Source organism: Hyaena hyaena, unplaced genomic scaffold (genome assembly GCF_003009895.1).
Source record: "Hyaena hyaena isolate Hyena2069 unplaced genomic scaffold, ASM300989v1 scaffold_269, whole genome shotgun sequence".
Classification (NCBI taxonomy): Eukaryota; Metazoa; Chordata; class Mammalia; order Carnivora; family Hyaenidae; genus Hyaena; species Hyaena hyaena.
In genome coordinates, this window is record NW_024080896.1 from 668,993 (window position 1) to 683,181 (window position 14,189).

The following is a 14,189-nucleotide window of genomic DNA, read 5'->3' on the forward strand; positions in this document are numbered from 1 at the left end:
GTTATGTTGAGGTCACAGTCTAGGTTGTGGATATATTGTGAAGGCCCAGCCAACACAATTTCCTGATAAATAACATGTATGGGAGAAAGAAAGGAGACAAAGATGACTTCATTGAAGAATGGGATTGCCATTGATTGGATCTATGCCTAGGAGTAGGATTGCTGGTCATATGGCAGTTGTCTGTTTAACATTTTGTGGAACTGTCAAACTAGTTCCCAAAGTGACTACAATTTACAGTCCCACCAGCCATGTAAGAGGGTGACAGCGTCTCTACATCCTGCCAAATTTGTTATCATCTGTCATAGATATCAGAAATGATTATGCCTTTTCTAGTAGTTGTGAAGTACATGGTTTTGATTACATTTTTCTGATGATTAATGATGTTGAATATCTTTTCATGTGCTTATTGGCCATCTATCTAGCTAGCTATATATTTTTAGAGAAATATCTATTCACATCTTCTGCCTAGTTTTAATATGGTTATTCATCTCTTTGTTATTAAGTTGTAAGTCCTCTTTAGTATTCTATGTACAGGTCCCTTAACACAACACATATGACTGCAAAGTTTTCTCTTATTTTGTAGGTTGTCTTTTTACTCTCTTAATGGTATACTTTGAAACAGAAAAGTTTTAAGTTTTTAAAAATTTAATTAACACTTAAGGTAAAAAATATGTCACATAAAATTTACCATTTTAACCATTTTTTAAGTGTATAGTTGATTGGCATTCAGTATATTCATATGTTGAGTAACCATCTCCATTATCTATTTCTTGAACTTTAACATCATCTTATACTGAAGCTCTGCAGCCATTGAAAAATAACAATTTTCTCATGCTTCTAGCCACTGGTAACCTCTATATTACATTCTGTCTCCATGAATTTGCCTACAGCAGATATTTCATACAAGTGAAATGATACAGTCTTTGTTATTTTTTAAGTTACAAGTTTATTTCAATTAGCATAATGTTTTCAAGGTTCACTCATGTTGTAACATGTATAAGAATTTTATTCTTTTTAAAAAGATTTTCTTGGGGCGCCCGGGTGGCGTAGTTGGTTAAGCGTCCGACTTTCGCTCGGGTCGTGATCTCGCGGTTCGTGGGTTCGAGCCCCGCGTCGGGCTCTGTGCTGACTGCCAGCTCAGAGCCTGGAGCCTGTTTCAGTCTGTGACTCCCTCTCTCTCTGACCCTCCCCTGCTCACGCTGTCTCTCTCTCTCTCCTAGAAATAAATAAAAAACATTTAAAAAATAAATAAATAAATAAAAAGATTTTCTTTTTATTTTAAAATATTTTCTTCTTTATTTAAGAGATTCTACATCCAACTTGGGGTTTGAACTTAGAACCCCAAAATCATGAGTCACATGCTCTACCCACTGAGCTAGCCAGACACCCCTATTCTTTTTTTTTTTTAATTCTTTTTTTTTTTAATTTTTTTTTAATGTTTTTATTTATTTATAGAAGAGAGAGAGAGAGAGAGAGACAGCGTGAGCAGGGGAGGGTCAGAGAGAGAGGGAGTCACAGACTGAAACAGGCTCCAGGCTCTGAGCTGGCAGTCAGCACAGAGCCCGACGCGGGGCTCGAACCCACGAACCGCGAGATCATGACCTAAGTGAAAGTCGGAAGCTTAACCGACTAAGCCACCCAGGCGCCCCTTTTTAATTCTTTTATAAAGGCTAAATCATATTCTATTTTTCATATGTATCACCTTTTGACTACCCATTTATAAAAGTTGGAAATTTTGATGAAGTCTAATTTATCAAGTTTTTCTTTTGTTGCTTGTACTTTTGGTATTATATCTAAGAAGACTGCCTAATACAAGGTCAGGAAGACTTATCCCTGTGCTTTCTTCAAAGAATTTAGTAATTTTAGCTCCCATATTTAGGTCTTTCATATGTTATGTGAAAAAACCTTGTATGTGGTGTGAGAAAGAGGTTCAAATTCATTCTTTTGGATGTGGATGGATATTCAGTTGTCTCAGCACCATTTGTGGAAAAGATTTTTTTACAAAATAATTGTATTATTTTGGAGCTCTTGTTGAGAATGAATTGACCATAATTGTATGGATTTATTTCTTGATTTTTAATCCTATTCCTTTGATTATATGTCTATAATCAATAACTAGATAATACTAATTGTAGCTTTATAATAAGTTTTGACATTGGGTCCACCAACTTTGTTTTTTTGCAAGATTGTTCTAGCTCTCTGGTTTTCTTGCATTACCATAATTTGATTTTTTTAATCTTTATTTTTTATAGATTTAAAAATTTATTTATTTTATTATTTTTATTTCATTTATTTATTTATTTTTAGCATTTATTCAGTTTTAAGAGACAGAGAATGAGTGGGGAGGGGCAGAGAGAGAGGGAAACACAAAATCTGAAACAGGCTCTGAGCCGTCAGCACAGAGCCCAATGTGGGGGTCGAACCCACAAACCGTGAGATCATGACCTGAGCTGAAGTCGGATGCTTAACCGACTGAGCCACCCTGGCACCCCTATTTTTTTATTTTTTAGGGCTTTCACCATGTACTTATTAAGAGTTTCTTTTTTTTCTTTCATAGTTTATTGTCTAGTTGGTTTTCCATATAACACCCAGTGCTCATCCCAACAAGTGCCCTCCTCCATGCCCATCGCCCCACTTCCTCTCTCCCACATGCCCATAAAGTTTTTTTATTTTAGAGAAAAAGTGAAAGCTGAGGAGAGGGGCAGAGGGGGAGAGAGAGAGGGGGGTGGAATCTTAAGCAGGCTCCATACTCAGTTCAGAGCCTGACGTGGGGCTCAGTTCCACAACCCTGGAATCATGACCTGAGCTGAAATCAAGAGTCAGATACTCAACCAAGTGAGCCACCCAGGTACCCCAATCTTTATTTATTTTTTTATTTGTTAATTAAATTTTTTTTTAAATATCCATTTATTTTTGAGAAGGAAAGAGAGACAGAGCGTGAGCAGGGGAGAGGCAGAGAGAGGGAGGCACAGAATCTGAAGCAGGCTCCAGGCTCTGAGCTGTCAGTACAGAGCCTGATGTGGGGCTTGAACCTGTGCACTGCGAGATCATGACCTGAGCTGAAGTTGGACACTTAACCTACTGAGCCACTCAGGTACGCCAACCCCAATTAAGTAGGCTCTATGCTCAATGTGGGGCTTGAACTCATGACCCTGAGATCAGCAGTCTCATGTCCTACTGTGTGAGCCAGTCAGGTGCCTCACCATATCGATTTTAGCATCAGCTTGTCAATTTCAGGGGAAGGGGAAGCCAATTGAGATTTTCATTGGGATTGTGTTGAATCTATAAATCTATTTGGGAGTATTTCTAATACTTTAACAATTTTAAGCTTATCGATCCAGAAACATGGATTATCTTTCCACTTAACGCTTCTTTAATCCTCACAATATTTTGTAGTTTTTAGTATACAAGTCTTACACTTTTTTCTTAAATTTATTTCTGAGCATTTTGTTCTTTTTGATGCTCTCATTAATGAAATTGTTTTAATTCCCTTTTTGGATTGTTCATTGCTAGTGTATAGAAGTATAATTGATATTTGTATTTTCAAATTTTTTCCTGCACTCTTGCTTACCAATTAGTTCTGATAACTCTTAGTGGATTCCTTAGGATTTTCTATACATGTCATTTGCAAATAGAGGTAACTTTATTTCTTCCTTTCTAAACAGTATGCTTTTTTTTTTTTTTCCAGCTTAATTGCCTCTTCTAGAATCCCAAATATATGCTGAAGTGATGTAGTGTTGAGAGCTAACATTCTGGTCTCAATACTGCTCTTAAGGGGAAAACATTCAGCTTTTTATCATTAAGTATAACTTAATTGCTTTTGTAAGGCATCATCAAAAATACTTTTTGGAATTAATTAAGTTTTGGGTGCTTTGAAAAAGGCAGTTCTAATCAGTCTCATAAGACATCTTTAAGTGTGCATATAAAGCTCCTGAAGGTTCTGTACTTGTTCTCTGGTTGGGGTGTTATTGATCACGCGGAACCCCTGCACAGGTCTGGTCCGGAGGAGATGGTCACCACTGTCCTGGCAGTGGTTCTGACTTGTTTTCTCCAGGTCACCATCTTCTCAGGGTGACAACTAAAAGCAGGTGGAAGTTGGCGGTTCCAGCCTCGGCAGTGTTTTGGGCTGAGCATTGAGCTGTGTTTTGGAACCTGTAGGTTTTGAGGCCCAGTGAAAGTTCTTATGTTTTTTCTTAACAAGCAATGAATATAGCCTCCTTACATACAGTTTTAGGGAAACATAACCCATAACTTTATTCTCTAACATATTATTTTAAATATTGATTTCAGTCTTTGCCCATATGTAGAATGTGTTACAGTTATAGCCTCTACATAGTTCTGTATCCTTGTTTTATTTAATATTCATTTTCCAGTAGTGGTATAAAGTTTTATATTTATACCTGTTCCCTCAGGTAGATTTATCATATTTTTTAATCATTGTCGTATTGTGTGACTTTTTTTTTTTTTTTTACATTTTATTTTATATTTTAAGGAACAGAGAGGGACAGAGAGTGAGTAGTGGAGGGGCAGAGGGAGAGGGAGACAGAATGCGAAGTAGGCTCCAGGCTCTGAGCTGTCAGCACAGAGCCTGATGCGGGGCTCAAACCCACGAACCACAAGATCATGACCTGAGCTGAAGTCAGATGCTCAACATACTGAGGCACCCAGGGGCCCCTTACTGTGTGACTTTTAAGATGTTTCTGATGTTTTCTCCAAAAACACCATTGCAATGAACACATTTGTGCGCCTGGGTTTTTTCTCTTGTTTGTATTATTACCTTAGGTTAAATTTCCCAAAAAGAAATAATTAGGTCCAAGGTTGGCACTTAATGACTGTTAATACGTAGTGCCAACTTAATTTGCCAGAGGATGTTTTGGTTTACATTGTATACAGTACTTTAGCATAGTCTTTGTAGTTTTAGCACAATCTTTGCAGGTGTTGGATGGCAAGATTTTTAAAAATTGCTATTAAGTAAAAAAAAATTGCTAATCAGCAAAAGTGGCACGAAACTCTTAAATCTCCATTTCTATTATTTAACGTGATTTGTTAATGTCATATGTGAGAATTAAGGTTAATTTCTTATATTTAATTTGGAAAGTTGGTGGGCATGGTAAAAAATACTTGGTGTCTGATGTTATTATACTTGAATCTTTTCCCGACAGCTTGCCGATGTTCACTGTGCTCAGGAAATTTACCATTCCACTCACTTTACTCCTGGAAACCATCATACTTGGGTAATTTTTGTGTTTCCTCTATTCCCCTCCTGTCCTACCCCCTCACCCCACATTATTTTTGCTTAGCAAGTTCTCAACATCTATTTGTTTTTCCAAATCGTCAGTTTGAATTGCTAGTAACAAGAACTTAAGGATAAATGGTTTACTCACTTAAAAGCAGTCTCCTGTCTCTGTGATTCCCTAAGAATATAATGTGTGATTTTTTTACTTGTAATTTTATATTAGACTAATAATACATATTTGTAATTGAAAATAATTAAAAAAAAAACAACAACCCAACCACCCCAAAACAGATGTAAGTATGTTTCCTGAGCCAGCTGGAATATACCCTGACAGGAATATAGAGGAAACATTCTCCATGTGTACATACAGAATAGGAATGCAGGAAATCCTTTCTGATGCAGTGATTACGATAGTACATAGGAATAAACTAATTTTTATAATGTTAGTTTAAAATGTCTCATAAAGATATTCAGACCAACATCAGAAAAGATGATTCCTGATTTTTCTTGGGAGGATTATTTAGCCAATGAAATTTGGATGATGGCCCAATGTTCTAAGTCCTACTGTTGAATTTTATCTTAGTCTTTGGATGCTTGATATAAGACCAACTAGAACTGCTGGCAGGCTCTTCTGCATCTTTCTAATGAGAACAGAGGAATACACTTATAATTAGATTAGACCACTGTTTAAGAAAGACATTTAGTCTGATTTATTAATCCATTTACAGATAATTACAGTGCTTTCTGTAAAGCGATGTCCATTAGATTTTAGCTATAAAACTGTGAGCAATGTCTATTTTCAATTTAAGAATTATAATCCATATTTTTTCCTCTTTTTCTTTCCTTCTCTATCCATCCATCCATCCGTCCATCCATTTATTTATTCCAGGAAACAGTATTCCTTGAACATCATCGTCAGTGTTTTTACCATCATATTTGGTGCTTTCATAGCAGCTGGGTAAGACTCTGGACTGTTTATCCTCAGTAGCTTCTTTGTGCCTTTGACAATAGGCCCTACCCCGCCTTCATTTTCCGTTTTCCATCTGTCTGCAGTTGAATTGAGCAGCCAAGAGACAAGTCTGTTGATGTTAGTGGGTTCCCCATGTGTTCTGTGCAAGTCAGACTGGGTTCAACTTGGCCAGAACATTTTTGATGTATAAAGGGAACATTAGAAGATATGAATACAGCTTTTTTTTTTTTTCATAAAAAGGAGTAAACTATTTGCTTTTATTACTGAATGTCTTCAGTATAAAATATTTACTTGAAAAGTTCTTGGGCATTTGGTCAAGAATAACACCTTTATAAAGCTCTTGTATGATGATTTGTTTTATCACCTGTGATTCCTTAGCAGTCTGTTTCCCAAGTGGGACACTCTCATTAAATGTATTTATATATTTGGGACATGAGCCAATACCAGTGCATGACTAAGTTGACCCTTGAACAACACAGGGATTAAGGGTGCCAACCGCCCTCCTCACCCCCCCAGACTCTGAGTATAACTTTTAACTCCCTAAAAACTTCACTACAATAGCCTATTGTCAACTGAAAGTCTTAACTGATAACATAGTCAATTAACACATTTTTTATGTTATATATTCTATACTGTATTCCTAAAGTAAAGTGAGCTAAAGAAAAGTGTTAAGAAAATCATAAGGAAGAGAAAATACGTTTACAGAATTGTACTGTATTTATTGAAAAAAAAATCCATGGATAAATGGACCAGCAGAGTCTCCTGAGAAAGAGAGAGAGAGAGAGAGACAGAGTGTGAGTGGGGGAGGGACAGAGAGAAAGGGAGACACATAATCCAAAGCAGGCTCCAGGCTCTATGTCAGCACAGAGCCAATGTGGGGCTCGAACTCATGGACCATGAGATCATGACATGATCCAAAGTTGGATACATAATCAACTGAGCCACCCAGGTGCCCTAGGTTCCTGGCTTTTATAGCCTGGTGCTTAAAGCATATGTGCAGTTACATTCCCTGGATCCAAAACTTAGCCCAGCCTCTTGTCAGCTGTTTCTCAAGCCTTTCTGTGCCTCAGTTTTACTCTTCTGTAAAGAACATAATAGAAAAAAAAAAAAACAACAACAACAAAACCCTAACCAAGTGAAGGGAAGAATGCAAAGAGTGGATGAATTTCAGTTAAATTCGTTTCCTTAACTGATTAAGAAATAAGAGTTCTGGATCATTAATTGCAAATTAAATAAGGGTATAGATATTCTCTTATTCTAGTCTCCTCACTTACTAGCTGTGCTACCAGGATAAGTGGTTTAGCCTCCCTGCACTCCCCCTGCCCCAGTTATTTCAACTATGAAATGGAGGTTAGAATCCACATAACAGGATCTTAGTGAGAATGAAATGAAATAGTAAACTGGGGTTTACTCTAGCGTATGGCCAAGTTCACCAAATACATGTTGAGTATGTACTATATGCCCGGCACCGTTCTGGGTGCTGGGGAGTCCAGCAGTTAATAAAACCTACAAGAATCCTTGCCTGCACTGAGCTTCCATTCTAGTTGGTGGAGACAGAAAATAAGTAAAAAGAAACAGATTAGAAAATACAGCATGCCAGATGAGGACAGATATTGGCAATTTATTTGTTTGTTTTTTTATTATTATAAATGTGCTTAGTCCCTTGCCTAACCAAAGTTTATTATTTACATTTTCGTCTGTAACGTCCCTGTCCCCAGTCCTATCTGTGGCTTTCAGCCCTCTTGCAAGCTGGCCTCTGCTTTCAGCACTGTTTCAGGTCTGGTATGTGGACATTAAACAGCAGCACTTAGAGCCTGTCATAGTCGTGAAGATTTTGTTCCAAGATGATCATAGGAGCAAAGTAGCTAAAAGAGGGAGGTGCTCTGTTGAAAGTGCCCTCCTCCCACAGTGCTTTGAAATATCAGCCTCTCTTTTCTAAGTTTCTTAGAGCTCCTACTAGTCAGTTGTATACTTTTACAAAAAAATGGTTTATGAAAATGTCTGTAAGGCTTTGGTGAGGAATGGCGCTTCAGATGCTGAAGGAGTATGGAGGCGTATTTCCAGACCCAGTGAGTAGAAATTCAGCTCATACTTATCCATGTGCTCTTCTAATGAGCTCAAAGGGTAGTGTTCCCAGAGTGTCTCACTGTCCCCCAGGAGCCAGCTTGAACAGTACTTCTCAACCTTTCCTGCCCTTAGCACCCACAGAAAGGATACCATTTAGGTGGGTGAGAAGCACGGTTCTTAGCTGCAGGCCAGTTGTGACCTCAGCCTTCTCTCTGCTCATTCAAATCACCTCCTCATCTGACTGTAGAGCTGATTCAGTCAGATGAGCCAGTTTATGCTGCTGTAACAACCAGCTCCCATATTTACGTACCAAATAGATCCTGCTCACACTACTTACTCAGACCAACATTAGTTAACGCTGTGAGGGTGCTCAGCTCATTGTAGCTACTCAGAGACCCAGGCTGATGGAGCCCTTGCCTTAAAAGGGGCTTTTGGGGGCACCTGGGTGGCTCAGTCGGTTAAGCGTCGGACTTCGGCTCAGGTCAGATCTCACAGATTGTGGGTTTGAGCCCTGCATCGGGCTCTATACTGACAGCTCGGAGGCTGGAGCCTGTTTCAGATTCTGTGTCTCCCTCTCTCTCTGCCCCTCCCCCACTCACACTCTGTCTCAAAATAAACTATAAAAAAATTTTTTTTTAAAAAAAGGGGCTTTTGTCCTCATTCAGGAGAGAAGAAGGCTTGTGGGGAATTGTGCCCCAGCTCTTCAAGCTTTTGCCTGGAAATGCCATGCATTACTTCTTCTTACATTTTATTTGCTGAAGCAAGTCACATGGCCAGAAAAAAATTGAAATATGTCTGTAAACAGCCCTAACTGACAACTACAAGGGCTAACTGTGAATCTGCTCTCATTTATTAAAGCAAGTGAATCCTTCCCAAACTTCCATGCTTTTACCAGTGGCCTAAACAAGTGGTGCTGGGAAACTTGAGGCCCCTGGAGCAGGAGACCTGAGAACCTGGGAATTTCCCTTGGGCTCTCGCTGGGCTCTCGCTGGGCTCTCGCTGGGCTCTCCCTGGGCTCTCCCTAGGCTCTCCCTGGGCTCTCGCTGGGCTCTCGCTGGGCTCTCCCTGGGCTCTCCCTAGGCTCTCCCTGGGCTCTTCCTGGGCTCTCCTTGGGCTCTGGGAGGAAGTAAGCCACACCCTTCCACTCCCCTAGAAACCTGTTTCTTTTATCCATTCGATTCTTTGTCATTTTGTGGAACAGCAGACACCTCTTAACATGGAGCCAGATGTGGGTAGGAAGGTTCCGTGAGATTTGGAAGACCCTTATTTTGAGAGATTTTGTTTTTTGTGATTGAGCCAGAGAATTCTGATTTATGATGATCTAAAATTAATTTACATTCTCACAAATATATTTGTAGTTAATAATGCCAGCAGAAGCCTTAAGCAGATTTGGTTTAGTTTGCCTTCAGATTTTTTTTTTCCTGAGAGAGAGAGAGAGACAGTGTGAGCAGGGGAGGGTCAGAAAGAGTGGGAGACACAGAATCTGAAACAGGCTCCAGGCTCTGACCTAGCTGTCAGCACAGAGCCTGATGCAGGGCTCGAACCCACGAATCGTGAGATCATGACCTGAGCCGAAGTTGGATGCTTAACCGACTGAGCCACCCAGGCACCCCTGCATTCAGATTTTGATGCAATTTTTGCCTATTTCCTTTTCTTTGGTTAGAAATAATCTTTCTTTAAAACAAATTTTTATATTTCAGGAAATCAGGATATGCCATCTAAAATATGCCACTTAGGCATAAACATTATTTTGAGCTGAAGGCAATTGAGAAATAACAGATGTGGGAAGAGTTCTCTGTCTTCCCCTTGCCTGCCTAAAAGCAGACCATAAATTTCCCTTTGTGAAGGTGCCCTCCCTTCTCCTGCACCAGGAGTAGGAAGGCAGTTCTTTTCACTGGAGATGGAGAATCCGCACTGAGATGAGTCTGCATAAATAAACCTTACTACACTAACCCTTATCTTCCATTAGGTCCCCGATATATATTCTAGTCGTTTCTCCATAATTTATTTGTTCCTTGGAATTCAAACCTCTTTTTTCTTAAAATGATATATAAGCCCTAGAGTCTAACCACTTGAGATTCATTTCTTTTTTTGTGAACTCCTGCACATGTGAAATATTTAATAAAAGTTGTATTCCTTTTCTCTTGTTAAGCTACTGTCAGTTAAATTTGCAGGCTCTGGTCACCGAACCTGAGAGGGTGGAAGAAACCTCCTTGATGATATGTATTTATGAATTATGACATGGGTCTGCTATGGTCTGTAGGATCAAGTGTAGTAGTGAGTCATATCATGGCTCAGCTGTTCTTTCTCTCCCTGTGCTATGTGCCCTCAAACATTTTTATACTAGTATTATTTATATAAAGTGGAAGTAGAAAAGATGTTTCAAAAGAATGGGGAGAAGTTAGCCTTAGAGGAATTGCAGAGAAGGAATGCATCTCTGTCTTGCCTTTTTGATGGGCAGGGTGGGGGCATGCTGGTGAATGATGTGACTGGCTGGGCACCAGATGGAGGTGTCAGTTCCTCATTTGACCCCTCTTGCCCCAGGCACTGCCCAGCTGTCTCCACAGGGCATCTCCCCTGGAGATGGCCCTGTTTATTACAATAAGCAAAGCCACTGGGTGGGTTTGACAAATCGTTCCCCTTAGAAAAGCAGAGCTCACCAATTATTACGCCAGTTGATCAGTTAGCCAAAGAAGGGGCTTTGCAGTTAAAGGAAGATGCTTAATGTTGCTCTGGTTTTAAGCCATTCATGATTAAATTGAAGCCACCTGATGGCCTGCTTTTGTTTTGTCTGGAGGGAAAGCAGAGGAATTAACCAAAGAGGGGGGAAATACGCCAGAGGAAAAAAAGGTGGTTACTAGCATCACTTGTGGATTTGATTAGGGCAAGATAAAACAGGCAGGCTTGAAGGCCAAATTGTGAGTTTCTGAATAATCATCCTCCCTTTGTGTTCTCCCTCCCAGTTCTGACCTTGCTTTTAACTTGGAAGGCTATATTTTTGTATTCCTGAATGATATCTTCACAGCAGCAAATGGAGTTTATACCAAACAGAAAATGGACCCAAAGGTACCAAATCTTCACTCCTTTGATTTTTAGGCTTTGTCATCTGGCCCCTGAAATTACATGAAAAAATAAAATGGATTTGTAAAGTTGGCATGTAATTTAATTTACATGATATGCTTTATAAATCATTAATTTCTTTTCAGTTATCTGGTTTGTATGGGTTCTTGTGATCCCTTACCTTAAAAAGTTTTGGGTGAAAATAAGACAGGAAGGGATAAGATACCACTATTTTAGATGCAAAGTCAGAATATATAAAGAGGAGATTATTTTGAGAAACAAATTAAAATTAAAAGGAGCTTTTTTTGTTTTGTTTTGTTTTTGCCATCTTAATCAGTGACCAAGGCGAAGTCAGGGGTATTCTGAGAGCCACTCCAGTGTGAGAGTCTGAAGTTGTGGGTTACAGATAAAAGTTTTGCTGCTTACTGGTCGTTGTGACTCAAATCCTTAAACTTCTCCAAACCTCAGTTTCTTCATCTGTGGAATGGATCATTTGTAAGGTCCTGCCCAGCAGGAACTGCTGATCCTGATAAGTAACTGAGCCGTCTCCCCAGAGACTGACTGGTGGGCAGATGGGCATTTCTTGCACATGACCGCCTCCGCGTCCTAGGGTGTTGGGGGGATAGCACTTACCCCACCCCAGCTGTTCCGGAAGCTCCGGAGGATGAGCCAGGCATATGTTGCTTTGTTCCAAGTTCTTTGTGTTGAGTGAGGGAGTTGGCTTTGATGGACAGACTCATTTCTGCGAGCTGTTTTTTATCTGCACCGTTTTTCCTGCAGGGCCCTTTGTTTTTTTTACTGGTGGCAGTTTTACAAAAACAGGTTTTTTTGCCTTTCGAGGGTCACAATATGTCACCCTTTATGAAAAATGGTGAAGTGGTGAAGCCACTTTAATGAAAAGTAAATGTATGCAAGATTAGAAAATGAGATACCTTGTGTTTTAACACTGCTGTTCCTTACCAGAGAGAGCAGATGTTTTTAAGGAGTTGTGTTTATATTAACATTTTAAATGTTCTTTATTTTGTTCCAGACTTCCCATTTTGAATACAAAATGCTTAAAAAAAATTAGAATGTTAGAGATGGGTGGAGCCTCAGAGGCCATCCATATTATTCCATTTTATCTGCCATTTTTGCGTAAAACAAATGTTTATTTTGCTATCATTTTATGCTTGAAATGAAGCATTTTACATTAGGAATTTACTGAAATTATTCCAACACAGAGTTGGTCAGAATAGATTTTTAACTTTGCATAAGTACATAGTTGTAGAAATGCCTTCAGGAAATTTGATGCTTCGTATTTCTAAAATTCAGTGTTTTCTTTGTTGTAGGAGTTAGGGAAATATGGAGTGCTTTTCTACAATGCCTGCTTCATGGTTATACCAGCTCTCATCATTAGTGCCTCTACCGGAGACCTTCAGCAGGTGAGCTGAAAACAGTCTTTACACTTCTGCCTAGCCATCTCTTAAAGTCTTAATACTTGTGAGTATTAAGTATACTTAATAAGTGAGTACTTGTGGTACTCACTGCAGTGAAAAGCATAAAGGTGAGTAGGATTGCCATGGAATCGAGTTCTGTGATGTCCCTAGTAATACCTCTGACACTATCCTTCCTTTGGTGTTTATCTTTAGACACCTGGGAAGCAGCAGAAGTAGTCACAAGAACTCTGGACTTGAAGATTTTTGGAAAACAACAGTAAAAATCTGAGTTTGAGCCTTTGTATCCCCGTTTGCTGATGTGAGGATCCTAGGAAAACTAACTTAGAAGGGGATTTTGATAGTTTTTTTTTAATATTTTATTTATTTTTGAGAGATAGAGACAGCATGAGCAGGGGAGGGTCAGAGAGAGAGGGAGACACAGAATCCAAAGCAGACTCCAGGCCCTGTGCTAGCTGCCAGCACAGAGCCCGATGTGGGGCTTGAACCCATGAACCGTGAGATCATGACCTGAGCCGAAGTTTTGATAGTTTTAAAAATGGATATGTTTATCTATTACCTTTATAATGCACATTTTGAAACATATGCAAGCGGAATAATTTAAAGAACTCTCCTGTACCCACTGCCCAGGGTCAGTACTTTTCGGCCTTTTGCTGTTCTTATTTCATCTGTCCCCATCTGCTTTCATTTCTCCCCGCTCTGGACTATCTTAAAGCAAACTTCAGATATCATGGCATTTTGTCTTTAAATATTCCAGGACATACATTTGAATTTTGAGAATGTGTTGTTCTTTTGGTATTGCCCTGCACACACATGAGAGACAAATAAAATGGTAGATTAGTAGTAACAGGGGGCCCAGCTGGAGGGAGTGAAGACCAGTCATTCAGGGAGATATTCACCTTGTAGCATCCACAGTGGCCACCTTGAAGTGTGCCAGCCCCTGCCAGACTCCACTTTTTCAGAAGGTTGCCAACCACACCTCTTCTAAGAATTTTGTTTGTTATCTTTTTTTTTTAATTGTTTGATGTTTATTTTTGAGAGAGAGAGACAGAGGATGAGCTGAGGAGGAGCAGAGAGAGGGAGATACAGAATCAGAAGCAGGCTCCAAGCTGTGAGCTGTTAGCACAGAGCCTGACATGGGCTCGAGCTCACAAACTGTGAGATCATAACCTGAGCTGAAGTTGGACGCTCAGCCGACTGAGCCACCCAGGTGCCCCGAATTTTGCCTGTATCTTAAGGGAGATGTTTAAGTTCATGTGAGAAAATTCGCTAGGCAAAATTATGGTCCAGACTGGCCTCCACCCATGGAACCAACCCCCGGGCATTAACCCTTTTGTTGCTGGACCGACAGGGGTAGGGTGGGAAGGGGTGTTCAGAGAGGCCCTGTGCAGTCCCATCACCTGCCGCATGACTGTTATTTTTT

General features: G+C 39.7%; 1 protein-coding gene across 4 annotated transcripts in view; it reads left to right on the plus strand.

Moving 5' to 3' along the window:
- Nucleotides 1–14,189, plus strand: part of SLC35D2 (solute carrier family 35 member D2) — a 55,864-nt gene that overhangs the window by 21,661 nt on the left and 20,014 nt on the right. For 2 of the 4 annotated variants that reach the window (XM_039245658.1, XM_039245661.1), the window contains exons 5-8: nt 5,163–5,234; nt 6,126–6,194; nt 11,237–11,339; nt 12,662–12,754. In XM_039245658.1, coding sequence (XP_039101589.1) covers nt 5,163–5,234; nt 6,126–6,194; nt 11,237–11,339; nt 12,662–12,754 — 337 coding nt within the window. The remainder of the gene's footprint in view (nt 1–5,162; nt 5,235–6,125; nt 6,195–11,236; nt 11,340–12,661; nt 12,755–14,189) is intronic. The other 2 variants (XM_039245659.1, XM_039245660.1) reach the window with 2 other exon arrangements.